Raw genomic sequence first — 15,073 nt, 5'->3', positions numbered from 1 at the left:
ACTGTGCAAGCCTTCTACAAGATCATTAGTAAATATATTGAAGATAATATGGCCCAATAATGACCCCTGAGGTTCTCCACTAGTGACCCAATCTGCGTGTGTACCACTAATAACCATCCTCTGTTTTCTATTACTGAGCCAGTTACTTACCCACATACAGACATTTTCTCATTCTCATTTTATATACTAACCTTTCATGTGGTACAGTGTCAAATGTCCAGATATACGACATCCATTGATTCGCCGCTGTCAAGTCTAGAACTTACCTCCTCATAGAAACTGATTGAATTAGTTTGACATGACCGATACCTCATGGAGCCATGCTGAAATGGCATTATTTGCTTATTTTCATTGAGGTACTCCAAGATAGCATCTCTTAGAAAACCTTCAAACAGTTTAACCACAACGGATGTTAAACTTACCAGCCTATAGTTTCCGGGCTCTGTTTTTGGACCCTTTTTGAATATTGGCACCACATTTGCTATGCGCCAGTCCTGTGGAACACTCCTTGTCAGTATAGAGTCCTTAAATATCAGAAATAAGGGTCTGGCTATGACATTACTTAATTATCTTAGGATACGGGGGTGTATGCCATCCAGTCCTGGCGATTTGTCTATTTTAATCTTTTTAAGACACCACTGTACTTCTTCCTGGTCAGAAAGGGCACTTTTAATGGGGAATTTACTTTGACATTCTGCTTTTCATCTGATATTTTATTTTCCTCAGTGAATACAGTGGAGAAAAAATATTTAATAGCTTTGCTTTCTCCTCATCGCTCTCTGCAACTCCTCCCTCATTACTCTGTAGAGGGCAGACACCTTCAGATTTATACTTTTTACCATTTATATAATTGTAGAACATTTTAGGGTTAGATTTGCTCTCTTTGGCAACTAATCTCTAGTTTTGCTGCTTATATTAGTTTTTTTTACATATTCTATGTTTTTCCTTATAGTTTTTCAGTGCTTCCTTACTACCCTCCTGTTTTAGTGATTTAAATGCTTTCTTTTTGTCATTTATTGCTTTCTTAACAGTTCTATGTATCCACATTTCTATGTATCCTCATTAGTTTTTTCTTGTTCCTTAATCTCTTATTCCCATAAGGTATGTACATCTCACAATTAGATTTTAGGATGCTTTTAAAAAATATCCCATTTTATGGCCTCTATTAATTAGCTAAATTTAGCTTTGAAGTTTGGTATTTTTGTTCCTCCCTGAAGAAACACTTTTTTGAATGACAATTGGAAGGTTATTACTTTATGGTCACTATTTCCCAGGTGTCCCTTAACCTGCACATCTGTTGTTCTGTCAGGTCAATTGGTAATACTAAGTCCAGTATGGCTGTCCCCCTAGTCGGGTACTGAACCAGTTGGGAAAGGTAATTGTCTTTGGTTATTGCCAATAACCTGTTTCCTTTATGAGATATACAGGTTTCAGTTTTCCAGTCTATATCTGGGTAGTTGAAGTCCCCCATAATAACGACCTCATTATGATCTGCCGCCTCGTCTATCTCATTTAGTAGCACATTTTCTGTGGACTCTGGTATATTAGGTGGCTTATAATAAACTCCCATTAGTATTTTTTTATTGTTTTTGCCTCCATGTATTTCTACCCACAGTGACTCCACATGTTCATGTCCCTCCCCCTCTCCGGTTTTTGCGATCCTTTCTAAACAGACTGTAACCTTGTACATTAACTGCCCAGTCATAGCTATCATCCAGCCATGTCTTAGTTATTCCCACTATGTCATAGTCCTCCTAACACATCACTAATTCCAGTTCACCAGTTTTATTAGTCAGGCTTCTGGCATTAGTATACATACATTTGAGAGGTTTATGTATATTTTTCACCCTATACCTTTCCTTCTAATCTATTTTAGTCCCTCCTTCGATTCCTCCCCCATTCCTATTACCTTGCCCCTGGTCTCTATCTGCACTATCTTCCCATCCTATAATGTAATTACCCTACCCCTGTCCCTAGTTTAAACACTCCTCCAACCTTCTAGCAATCTTCTCCCCAACACAGCTGCCCCTTCCCCATTGAGTTGCAGCCCATCCCTACTATAGATATAGAGCTTGTAGCCAACAGAGAAGTCTGCCCAGTTCTCCAGGATTCTGAACCCAAACCCCTCCTTCCTACACCACTTGAGCCACTTGTCAACCTCCCTAATCTCCCGCTGCATTTCTTGTGTAGCTCGCGGTACAGGTAGTATTTTGGAAAACACTACCTTTGAGGTCCTTTCCCTAAGCTTGTGACCTAAATCCCTAAAATAATTTGTAAAGACGCTCCACCTACCTCTAACTTTGTCATTGGTTCCGATATGGACCATGATTGCTGGATCTTCTCCAGCCCCTTCCAGTAATCCATCAACCTGCTCCGTGATGGATTACTGCTCACTCGAGCGCCAGGAAGATAACACACGGTTAGACGATCCCAGTCTTTGTGACAGATCGCCCTATCTGTACCCCTAATAATTGAGTCATTTATTGCTCTGCCAGATTTATATCAAGCTGGCAGCTCGAGGAGAGTGTCTTTTCTGCTGCAGCTAAGGGTGCGTGTCCATGCTCTCACTATCAAACCTCAGGAGGCAGTTGAAAGATGAAACGGAGCATGTGCATCCTTCTTAATGAGCCGGTCAAAGAAGTATTGAGTGTCACTATACATATACATTTCACAGTAGCTATACAACATTTTTAATTACATGCAAGTACAAAAGTATTCAGATCTAAATGCTGGTTTGAAAACTGTAGAATATTTTTCGTCGGACAACCCCTTTAACAGAACAATTGCTTTTATGTCACATTACCTTTCATTATGTGTAATTTATTATCCAGGATTCCAACATGACCTCAAGTCTAGGAGAAGACTGATATGCTCTCATACACAGGACTATATTTGCCTGCAGTAATATGGCATTAATTTTAGCACACCGTTTAATCCTACTTTGTTTCACTTGGATTAAGGGTAAGCAATAACAATGTTTCAATGAACTGTGGCCATTTGCATCTTGCGATTGATATTTCCCTGTGATGGGATGGTTATGTGTTTCAAGAATTTCAAGTCTCACAACTCACAGAGCAAAGCTAATCTTAGAAACTTGCAACTGTAATGTCTGTTTCATGAATTTGCTGCAGGATAAAGATAAGACATAGTGCAACTTTAATTACCACTGTAATTTGGTCATAGAAAATTTAGATGAAAGTATGTTTATTTTCCATGTTTGAGGAATTTACTGATCTTATACATGAATGGAAATATTTCATCAGTTCTTAACTATTTTATGACAAGTGTTTAGGAAAATGTGCTCATCTAACTGTATTGTAAGTCAGAGGTCTTATATTGTTTATTCATAAAAACATAGTGGAATAAAACACAAGAGAGGGGTGCTCCTTTAGGATATAACATCCGAAAAGTGTGCACATATGAACATATCCAAACTTGAAGTGGTTGCACTAAAATAGGCAAAAAAAAACTATGTAGTGATTTTTGGGGGGTTTCCCAGGATTTTAACCTCTTGCGATCATCTGTAGACTATATACATCCAGGCGCTAAGCACTTGTTTCTGGAAGTTGTTGCAGAGTTTGCAGCTGCACACTAATTCTGCAGCTAATGGAGCGGGGAGCCCATTCTCAATGACAGCAGTGCTCCCCATAGAGAAGTTAGGGACAGTTTTTAAATGTTACTGCCTTGCCAATTGCTGTATACACAGCACTCAATGAGCACTGTATATACAGATGAGGAAGCAGCATTGATGCTTTCTAGTCCATGTGATCACTGGGAGTTGGGTGTTTGCACAAGCTGCTTGGTCTTAGCAGACCCAGATTAAATCTGCAGTGAGGCTGTAGAGCCTTTCTGGGGGCTATATTTTCCCTGTAACTAGGGCTAATATGTCAGTCTCAGTGAGAGAGTAATTAGCCCAAAAAATGTTCATGTTAAATGACGATATTGGCGATAATAAATATTCTATGCAGCAGTAGATAATATTCTATGCAGCAATGGATAATATAAGCAACAATATTAGTAATAGCAGTGAATAGAAAGCAGCAGTATTAGTAGTAGCAGTCGATAGAAACAACAACAATAAATAGCAATGGTTGCAATAATAAGAACCTGTATACAAGTGGCAGCAATAAATAAAGCGGATTAATATGGTATGGAAATAGGGATATAAGTCCAAAAATATATATATAGATACAAAAGAATATGTGATATGAGACCAAATAAAAAGTCTCTCTTTAGTAGTCAGTTTTAAAAGTGGCCATTATATGTTGATTAAGATATATAGGCAGATATCCCATTCAGATATTTAATTATGAGGATGATAATGGAGACTTATATTATTCAGTGCATTCGTATGTTTTATCCTACGAGTGATCTGTAGTTCAGATCACTCCTTAGTAGGTAAACTGTAGCTTAATACGCTGTTCAATCTTTGCGTAACAAAGTCTTAGGATAACTTATCACTTATGGTATTTCCTTTGATAATGTGACAGATTGTAACGTTGAACTACGTTGAACTACAGATCACTCGTATTAGTAATACGAATGCACTAAATAATATAAGTCTCCATTATCATCCTCATAATTAAATATCTGAATGGGATATCTGCCTATATATCTTAATCAACATATATATATATATTTTAATCAACATATAATGGCCACTTTTGTAACTGACTTCTAAAGAGAGACTTTTTATTTGAATTTTTTTTGGAATCACATATTCTTTTGGATCTATATATTTTTTGGGGGGACTTATATCGCTATTGCCATACCATATTAATCGACATTATTAATTGCTGCCACTTGAATACGGTTATTATTATTGCCACCATTGCTATTGTTTCTATTGACCGCTACTACTAATACTGCTGCTTTCTATTCACTGCTATTACTAATATTGTTGCTTATATTATCCACTGTTGCATACTGTAGAATATTGTCTACTGCTGCATAGAATATTTATTATCACCAATATTGTCTATATGTGTGATTTTGAATCTTTATTTTATAATCCTGCATTCTAATGTTTTTGTAACATTAACTGTGAATAAACTGTCTATAAGTTTTTAATCCATGCGACACAAGATATTAGTGTGCCATCCATTATTTTAACCTTCATTATTTACTAAATTACATAGGCAACGGGCACGCCTAGGATTGAGCACCTATATTCAACGGTCTGAAGGAGGTGAGCCACTGACATAAAATTTGATTTATTACAAATGTTAAATGACCTCCAATGTTATTGTATGACAATTTGGGACACAAGGTGCAAAATAACTAAAAGAAAAAAAACAATTATTACAAAATCAAAAATCAAAATAAAAGATAATAAGACCACCACAAGCCACACGGCAGCTTCTAGTGCTATCCCAGCACCCATAACTCATAATCCCCTTTATTAAAATGACAGTTAGGAAAGGGGACACCATTTCAAAAAGTATCTTAGTTGTTTGTTTTGCTTTTAACAAAAATAATGAAAAAAATTTTTTTTTTGCAGTCTAAAAAATCGAAACTAAAAATATTAACATAAAAATTCCCATATATCACATTAAAAAAATGGCTGAAAAGTGATTTACATAACTGAACAGAAAAAATGTTATGCTTGTCAAAGATGCATGTGCTAAAAAACAGAAAAGTCACCTGGTCAGCGGGATTAATGGCCGATCTTGATCTGGTTAACCAATTAGCATTGATACCACTTCAGTACCCCACTTCTCACCAACTGTCAGGTACTGAAGAACAATAATTTCTACTGTATATGGATAAAAATGCTCCTTTTGTTGTAGGAGCACTACTGGTAAGCAATGTTGAAGCCAGGTGGCAATAGGACTTCCAGATGATGTATTCATTTACAAAGACAATGCATTTTGCCACTAAGCTAGTGCCTTTATTAGGTCAAACTGTGGACATGGACCAGTGCTGAAATAGCTTATCCTTGTAAATAAATCAGCTGGAAGTCCTACTGCTGTGCAACTTCTTCAACAATCCTCACCATCAACTCCTGTGCAACAAAAGGATCCAGACATATATATATATATATATATAAACTGAAAATAATGCAGCTGGGTAGGACACATAATAGAAACTAGAGTAGAAGCTAATGAAGGAAGAAATGGAAAAAAAAATCCTAGAACACAGAGGAATATTTAGCGAGATACAAATAGCATGAATACAACCTCAGTGCTTCAAGTGGGAGCTCAACCTTGATCTTCATGTAGATGATAATGGCCAGTAAATTAATGAGGAGTGTAGAGTAGTTGGATCAGGGAATGGGTAAATTAAACATGTTTAAATTGATTCTATGGATAACCAACATATATCTTACTGATCTCCGGGTGCTATAAACCTGCTATAAACCTACAGATCCTTTCGGAAAAGAGGCAAGTTAGATGGAGTTTTTAATTCAGAGATCACCATTTATTTTTACTAAATAAGAAATGCCACATAGAGTTAACTGGAAAAAGTCGGAAATATGTTGTCAAACAATGGATCTGGGACATTTAGCTCTTGCTGTAGCTTTACAGAATTAAGTGTGACATTTTGTTCTAGAAACCTATTAATATAGTATAATATACATCGGATACATTTTATGGCTCCTTTAGTATTTGGGTGTATGCAAGTCTTGTAGGAGCCTGTGCCAAGAAAGTGAACTTACTGTGGGCTAATGAGGCATGCAGTATGGCTTTTGTCAGCCGGCTGCAGATAATGAACAGATTTAATGAGATGGACAAGAAATGGAAAATATCAGTCAGGTAAGACAGAAAATCACTTTCTAATAGAAACAAATACTTCTAAAGTTTTCAGCGGTGGCTATTGTGTGTGTTGTGTAGTGTGCCACATTCTTTACCTGCATCTCAAAGACGTATCTGCCTCTAGTGAAATCAAAAACTGATGCCACTTGGACCTCAGTATATCTATTATCCATACAATGGCTTTCATCGCATAAACGAGTTTCGGAGATTAGAAAAAAAGAACCCGTTTTTCTTTCAGAAGTTGTGCGACTCTTGTTTAGGGGGTGCTTCTGGGACTGCATCTCAGCTACATTCACTTTAATGGGGCTGAGCAGCAATATCATACATGGCCTACGGACAATAGAGGCGCTGTTTTTGAAAACAAAACTGACAAGTTTTTTTTTCTAATCTTAGTAAACCCTACCAGCTTTAACAGTATAATGGCATGGATAATTCTGATGTTAGACATGTAAAAAATACAGAAATTGTAAATCCTGTGGGTGTCTCAAATTGGTGGTCTTACACTTAAATAAAAAGTAGGCTTGCACTTATATTTTCTGACCCCTGGAGCATTGTAGGTCTATAGTCGATTACTCTGCCTTATGTTTATGGTTCTATTCTCAAGTCTTAAAATGCGTTGACATCACTTAAAGAAGACCTGCCACCTCTACTGACATGTCTGTTGTAGTAACAGCTGGCATTCCTCATGGAATATTCTAGAGACTCTAATCTTCTGACCCTACATTGTGCCATTCATCTGAAGTTTCTGAACAAATTGCCAGCAGTTTGCCATAAAGTCCAACTGGGTGTAACCAGTTGAGGCTGTGTCCCTGCACAGTCTGACATGATCCCATCAGTGCTGTCTGTGTCAGACTGTGCAGGGACACACATCCAACAGGTAACACCCAGATGAACCTTTATTGCAGACTACTGGCAATTTATTCATAAACTTCTAGAAGGAACAATAGACAAGTGGCACCATTGAGAGTGTTAGGGCTCATTCACACAAAGTATTTTCTTTCCATGTCCGTTCCTTCTTTTTTTTGCGGACCATATGCGTAACAATTCTTTTGAATGGATACGCAAAAAAAACTGAAGTTAATCCATGTGAATTCCGTTTCCGTATGTCTATATTTCTGTTCCGCCAAAAAATAGAACATGTCCTATTATTGTCCACATTAAGGACAAGGATAGTACTGTTGTATTAGGGGCCAGCTGTTCCGTTCCGTAAAATACGGAATGCACACAGACGTCATCCGTATTTTTTGCAGATCCATTTTTTGCAGACCGCAAAATACATACGGTCGTGTGCATGAGGCCTTATAAGCATAGATGCTCGAAAATTGTTATTACTGTATATAGTGAATGCAAGTAGTTACGAAAACAGACAGGCCAGGTTATTTGTATATTTCACCAAGTTATCATCGATTGCAGACATTAGCCATGGTGTCTGCTGTGTGAAAAAACAGGAACACGGCAGCTAAGGTGCTCACTCCGTTGCTGAGCACCATGTTTAAAGAACCAAAGGGGTTAACAGGCCAAATTATGGCCTGATAATGAGATGTGTTGAAACATGTGGCCTTGCTACTGTTGTTAATTATTTATGATTATTAAAATACCCTTTAATTTACTTCAATGGCAGCGACTGGGCCTTTCTTTTTTATTTTCCTACTGGATTTCATAGGCAGCAATTGCTACATTGTCCACTGAAACTCCGAGTTACAGCCAGTATTTCTCTGCTACTCATATACATACACATGGAATGTCACAAGCGGAGGCTATCTCGCACTGCAGTTTATTTTAAGCTTGATGTCTTTTAAAGACGAAATGTCACCTCTCCGGGCTTGAATCTTTTGTTCAGACCATTCACTGTGGCCAGAGAATATCCCTGTACAGACTAAATTAGAGCATCAGATATTACAGTGATAAGTGAAATGCTTTATCCACACCTACCAAAAGAACAAGAGAGCTGTCATACTGTTATCCAAATTCTACAGTCTACTGTTATACTAGCAGATAACATCTTTTTATTGCAGCAGCAGTAAAATAACTATGCAACAGCTAACAGCACCAGACAATGCTCATTAGTTTATATCACAGATGCACGTGTGCAGTGGAAGTGATCCTAAATTTTCCTCTTAAATCCATAGAAAAAAGGAGCAGCACCAAATTCCAAAGTTCCACCCTATTTAAGCCAGAACACGTATACATGTACAAGGAACCTTTTGACCCATAATTCTAGTCGGGTCTTTGTCAACCATGGGATCTCTATCTATATAGAGGTTTTATCTTTCTGTAGTGACTGCTAAAGAAGGACTTTATTCTGTATTTAATTTTCTGTGGCAACTGTACTGCAGAAACGAAGACGAAAAACAGGCAAAAATTAAAATAAAAAAAATTGTTTTCTACGAATGTTAAGTTAAAAAAATGCCCTTCCTGAAGGAAGTGTCCAATAAACTATAATTTGTCAGAATATAAATTATAACTAAACTAGCTGAAGGACCTGTCTTCGCACGGGTATATTTAATCTATTTCATTTAATGTTTGTGTGTGTAGTTAAGAAATCGACAGCATCCACTATAACAGTGACATCTACAGTACCCGCCCCTTAACAGTGACCTCCACAGCCCCCCACCCCTTAACACTGACCCCCGTCTCCTTAAAATGGGACCTCCACAGCAGCCCACCCCCTTAACTTTGACCTTCACAGCAGCTTGCCCTTTAACAGTGAGTTCCACAGAACTCCACCCCGTTAAGAGTAACCTCTACAGCAGCCGCCCCTTAACACTGACCATAGGTTATAGTCACCTTAACTGTGATCTCCACCACCATTACAAGCCCCCTTAACAGAGACCTCCACAGCGACTACCCCTTTAACAGTGACTGCCACAGTACCCCGCTCCCTTAACAGTGACCTCCACTGTAACCCGCTCCCTTAACAGTGACCTCGCAGTACCCGGCTGCCTTAACAGTGACCTCACAGTACCCCGCTGTCCCTTTAATTGTGGCTTCCACAGTCCCCTCCTCCCTTAACAGTGACCTCCACAGTGCCCGCCCCTTTAACAGTGACCACCACAGCGGACTACCCCCTTAACAGTAACATCCACAGCGCCCTCCCATTTAACAATGACCTCCACAGCAGCCGCCCATTTATTAGTGACCTCCACAGTACGCAGTCTCAGTGATTTCCACAATATTCTGTCCCTTAACAGTGACCTCCACAGAGCTCTGTTCCCTTAAAATGTGACATCTACAGCACCCCGCCCCTTAACACTGACCTCCATAGTGGACCATCACCTTAACTGTGACCTTGACCATTCCCTGCTCCCTAAACAGATACCTCCACAGCATCGCCCCTTTAACATTGACCTCCACAGCATCCTGCCCTCTTAACAGTGACTTCCACAGTGGCCCGCCCCTTTATAAGTGACTTCCACAGTATCCCGTCTCCTTAACAGTGATTTCCATAACACCCCGTCCCCTTAACAGTGGCCTCAACAGAAATCTGCCCCTTAACACTGACCTCCATGGTGAACCATCCCCTTAACTGTGACCTCCACAGCAGTCTGCCCCTAGGGTGGCCAGAGGTCCGGTTTTAGGGCGGACAGTCCGTTTTTCATACTCCCTGACCTTCGTCCGGCACATGACACAGGGATGTCTTTTTGAACAGCTCACTCTCAGACAGCAGCATTGTGCTGTCTGAGCGTGAGCTGCAGGGAGAAAGTCACCCTTCCTCCCACCCCTGCAGCTGACAGATGTAGATTTTTACCTTTATTTTTTTAATCCCCGCTGGCTGTGGAGTGGGGGGGGGGGCGTGGCATAACCGGGGGCGTGGCTTAACAGGACCCGGGCGAGGGTTTTAAGTCCATCTTTTGAGGGTGGCCTGCCCCTGAACTGTGACCTCCACAGCGCTCCCTTAACAGTGTCTTCCACAGAGCCCTGCCCCTTTAAAGCTGACCTACAGCAGTGAAGAAAAATGGCTCAATTGTTATGGAAACCTTGTTTAAAACTGTGTGTACATAGGGACTAAGGGCCTGTGAGCTATTGGCTGATAAGGATCATGTGACCAGGCATCTATTGGCTAATGCATTTTTTGGGAATACCTCAGGAAAGGTACGTGCTAGAGAGCTGAGGTCGAAAACCTTTAATGACACCCGATGTACCTGTGTGCCAAATTTTGTGATTGTAAATGCGAAGCTGCGGATTCCTTTAGCGGACATACATACACACATACACACATACATACACTCAGCTTTATATATTAGATGACAAACTGTAAGTGTGATATGAATGTAAAGGTAATATATTTGCAATTGCTACCTCTTGGTAGAGTTTGACTACTTTAACTATTTTAAAGAACTCTCTCCTTTTTTGATGTACCTATAAAGGTACAAATGTAGCAGCTGCTACACAGCAGGCAAAGCGTGCTTTGATGCACACCAAGGCTATTTATATAGCACACAATGTACAAAGTACCCTTTAAATTATATATGAGCAGGGTAATACTCAGGGTTATAATTAAACAGGCACTAGACATTAAATGGTAGTTAGCTTTTACTTTTGACAATAGATTTACCTTGCTCTTCATCAATTTTTCGTAGATATTTCATCATTATGCTATTTACATCATCTTCTTTTCCTTCTGCTTCAGGTCTTTTATATTCTTGGGGGATTTCTGTTGTTGCTGGCTTCCCTGAGTATCCTTCTCCATCCACTCTTCGCACACGGGGCTGACTTTTAATACTATCTGCACTTTTGGAGGATATAACGGAGCCAGTAGATGATGATGAATCAGACAGATTTTCCAGATCTTCTCCAATACTTGAACTTTTCTTTAAAACACTTTTCAATCCCCCTGTGGAAAGGCTTGGTTCATGTGATGGAAGATCACCAAAATGAACACTGAGTGGACGTTGACCATCTCTTCTGGAAGATTTGGACAAACTTTGAGTTGAATGTGACTTTCTAAGAGCAGGAAGGATGTCATCAGAATCATCTGTTAATTTCCTTTCAAAACTGAGACTGGGTACTTTCAATTTTGATGGACTTTCATCATTTCCAAGATCAGACAAATTAGAAAAGCTCCGATTTTGGAAAACAAGAGGTTGTTTCCCAAATTTGTTTTCGCCAACTTCCTCCAGTGGCGTTTCAAGACATTGTCTCCATGGCCTTGGTCTTAATGAAGAATTGGCACCATCTACTCCTAATTCCAAAGATGTTTGCTTAACCCCTACACTATTTGGAAGCTGGTTGAGAGAATCACAAGAACCAAATCTTGCTATGCGCTTAACTGCAGGGGTCAATGTTGGGTCAGACTTTTCAGATGGCAAGCAACGAAGGCTTGATGAACGGGTTAATCCTTGACCAGTCATAGGTTTTTCATCTGAAAGCTTGCTCAGAGTAACTGAAAAATCTTCCTCATCATCATTAAGCCGTGTGCATCTTCTGAGGGACGAAGCACCAGTTGTCCGGTAAATAGGTAGTGATGATGTATCTTCCATGACCATTGATGACTGATCTTTTTCATAAGCCCGTTTCTTCCTCACTTCATCTAAAAACTCAGAAAGAGCGGATGAAGAACGTGAAAACTTTTCTTCTAATGGTGAGTTACGCCGTCTGCCAAGCGTTGGAGTTGTACTTCCAGTGTTTGGCACTGGACTCGTATTCTCCTTTTCTGAGGATAATAAATTGTTTCCATATATCTTTGACCCAGAACTCAAGGAAGAACTTGGCCGACTCACATCCTGATCTCTTATGTCTTTTTGTCTGAAAAAAATACAAAACAATGATAAAAGTTACAGTATAAACTTTTGAAAAACAATGTCTTTAATGCTGTACTGAATTAAAATTAGCATTCCCATTACCATTCTTCCCATGACAGCAGCGGATGCTCGAGTACCGGAAACCCCAGCACAGCTTTACTACTGGACACATGCAATAAATTGCTGTCCAAACTGGAATATTCAGAATGAGGAGTAGTGTTTATGGTTAAGGGCAGCTGCCAAAATTAATAGAATAATACACTATTCCTGACATGGCAATAGAGGAAATTGTATTCAAACTAGAACAAGGTTGTAGTAATTTTGCTAAGTATTTAACATAAGAAATAAAGCATGAAATATGAATAATAATTAAGCAGCCACAATAATGTGCCATCCGTGAATACATCAAGGACAGTTTTTAATTTATCATAATGACCCTGAAATAGAAGGCATCAAGGCAATAGTTGGCCTTGTTCTAAATAGAATTTAGAGAAGAATAAGAGTTATCTGTTTTCATGTACAATATATCGGTAATGATTCGGTTGTTGAGACTTGCAATCAATGGAAAGATTTACTAAGCTAAATAGTAGAATTCGGCTACTTTCATATCTGCATTTTTGCTGTCCAGTTTCGAGATCCAGCATGGCATCTCAAAACCACCGCAAAACCCTTCCGTTATAATGATAAAATGGGCTGCATCAGTTCAGAAAGATTCAGTTGTTTTATATCGAAAATGTCCGACAAAAACTGATACTTACAAGGTTTTTTGTTTCCCATGCCGCAAATAAAAATGCTACTTACAGCGTTTTTGTGTCCGGCATGGAAATACAACAAACCGAAATGGAATGCATTCTGTTGCAGGGTTTTGTCCCTATTGACAATGAATGGGGACAAAACTGAAGCGTTGTGCTACAACACAGATGTGAATTTATGACATGTTTTAGACAGTTTTCTTGCTGTACTAGAAAAGTAGGTGTTGTTCAGCAAGAAGGGATATTGTTTCAAATGTGGAAACATGCACCAAATTATATGCAAAGTAAGCAAACCAATTGGTAGTGTAAAGTGTGTAAAATGTCTAGCAAAATGCACCAAATTTATTTTACGGTATCAGCCACTGTGAGAAATGTGGCGGATCGTAAAAATGTGTGGTCTAATGTTACATTGTGTAAATATTTGATGGGTTTAGTATATATGACCCAGTGTTTATACTGACATATATTCATTTTACATGTTCTATCATGACTGGAAATATATTTTATTTTGGAACAAAACCCTCAAACTTAGCCAATCCTCTTTTCCCAAAGTTTGCCATTTATGTAATTGTATAATAACACTATCATTAGTGTTGAAGGTCCTGTGAGATACCAGAAATCTGAATCAGAATTGTATGCCTTTTTTAAGTTTTAGTACGGTTATCTAATAGCTTAAAGTGAACCTGTCACCTTCAAAAAAACACCCCAAGCCGGCAGCAGTACCTGAGAGTAGCCAGCAGCGTGTTTGTAACGATCATTTTCTTCCTGCAGGCAGATAAAGCAAAAGCTGTAAAAACATTCTTAAATACCCTTCTGGCATGCTTCTCCACACATGCTTGAAGTCACGGTGAAGCCCTTGCTTCAAGTCACGGTAACCACGCCCCCTTCCCTGCCCCTTCGCTGAGATTGACAGCGCTTATGCACAACCGTTTAGCTGGCTTGGCCGAACTGCCGGCTGTCAGTCACAGCAAAGGGGCAGGGAAGGGGGTGTGGTTACCGTGACTTGAAGCAAGGAGATCGCTGCCTCTGTGACTTCAAGAATGTGTGGAGAAGCGCACCGGCAGGGGATTAAAGAAAGTTTTTACAGCTTTTGCTTCATCTATCTGCAGGAAGAAAATGATTGTTACAAACACGCTGCTGGCTACTCTCAGGTACTGCTGTCGGCTTGGGATGTTTGTTGGAGGCGACAGGTTCCCTTTAAATGGTTATCCAGAAATTGATAATGATCACCTATCCTCAAGATAAGTCATCATTATCACATAGGCGGGTTCTGAGTCCCAGCACCCCTGCTGTTTCGGGGAGTCGCCGCACTGACCGGAGCTCTGGTAAGTGCAGCTGGCTCCCAGCAGCTTTCCACATAGAGTGCCATATATAGTATAGCAGCTGTGCTTGGTATTGCAGCTCAGCCCCATTGATATGGAATGGATCTGAGCTGTAACTACACCATATGACCAATGTACGGTGACATCACATGGCCTAGGAAGTGGATACAGTGCTGATGGAGCGCCGGCATCTTTTAAAAGCTGATCAGTGGGGGATCTAATATCTATGACCTATACAAAGAATATGTCCTCATTTTTATATGGATGGGGTCATGTTCTCCACTGCAGCCAATGACTGGTCTCAGTGGTGACATGTTCCCAAATAGCACGTGACCTAGCAGTAACAGTAATTGGTTGTAGTGTTGCTTGTGACCCCATCGGTCTGGAATTTTGCAGGATATGGGTACTGAAAGACCACTGAAGAGAGCCAGGAAGCTGGAATAGAGTGGTGGGGAGCAGGCAACTATGTGTTTTTTTAGTACAACGGGCTACTGTAGAAAGTG

General features: G+C 39.6%; 1 protein-coding gene across 1 annotated transcript in view; it reads right to left on the bottom strand.

The window, feature by feature from the left end:
- MYO18B (myosin XVIIIB) overlaps positions 1-15,073 on the bottom strand; it is a 758,252-nt gene that overhangs the window by 7,970 nt on the left and 735,209 nt on the right. The window contains exon 43 of the mRNA XM_044275382.1: positions 11,311-12,500. Within this exon, the coding sequence (XP_044131317.1) occupies positions 11,311-12,500 (1,190 nt within the window). The remainder of the gene's footprint in view (positions 1-11,310; positions 12,501-15,073) is intronic.

The sequence above is a fragment of the Bufo gargarizans genome, chromosome 1 (assembly GCF_014858855.1).
Source record: "Bufo gargarizans isolate SCDJY-AF-19 chromosome 1, ASM1485885v1, whole genome shotgun sequence".
In the NCBI taxonomy this organism is placed as follows: domain Eukaryota; kingdom Metazoa; phylum Chordata; class Amphibia; order Anura; family Bufonidae; genus Bufo; species Bufo gargarizans.
This window is presented reverse-complemented; position numbering and strand designations above follow the sequence as displayed.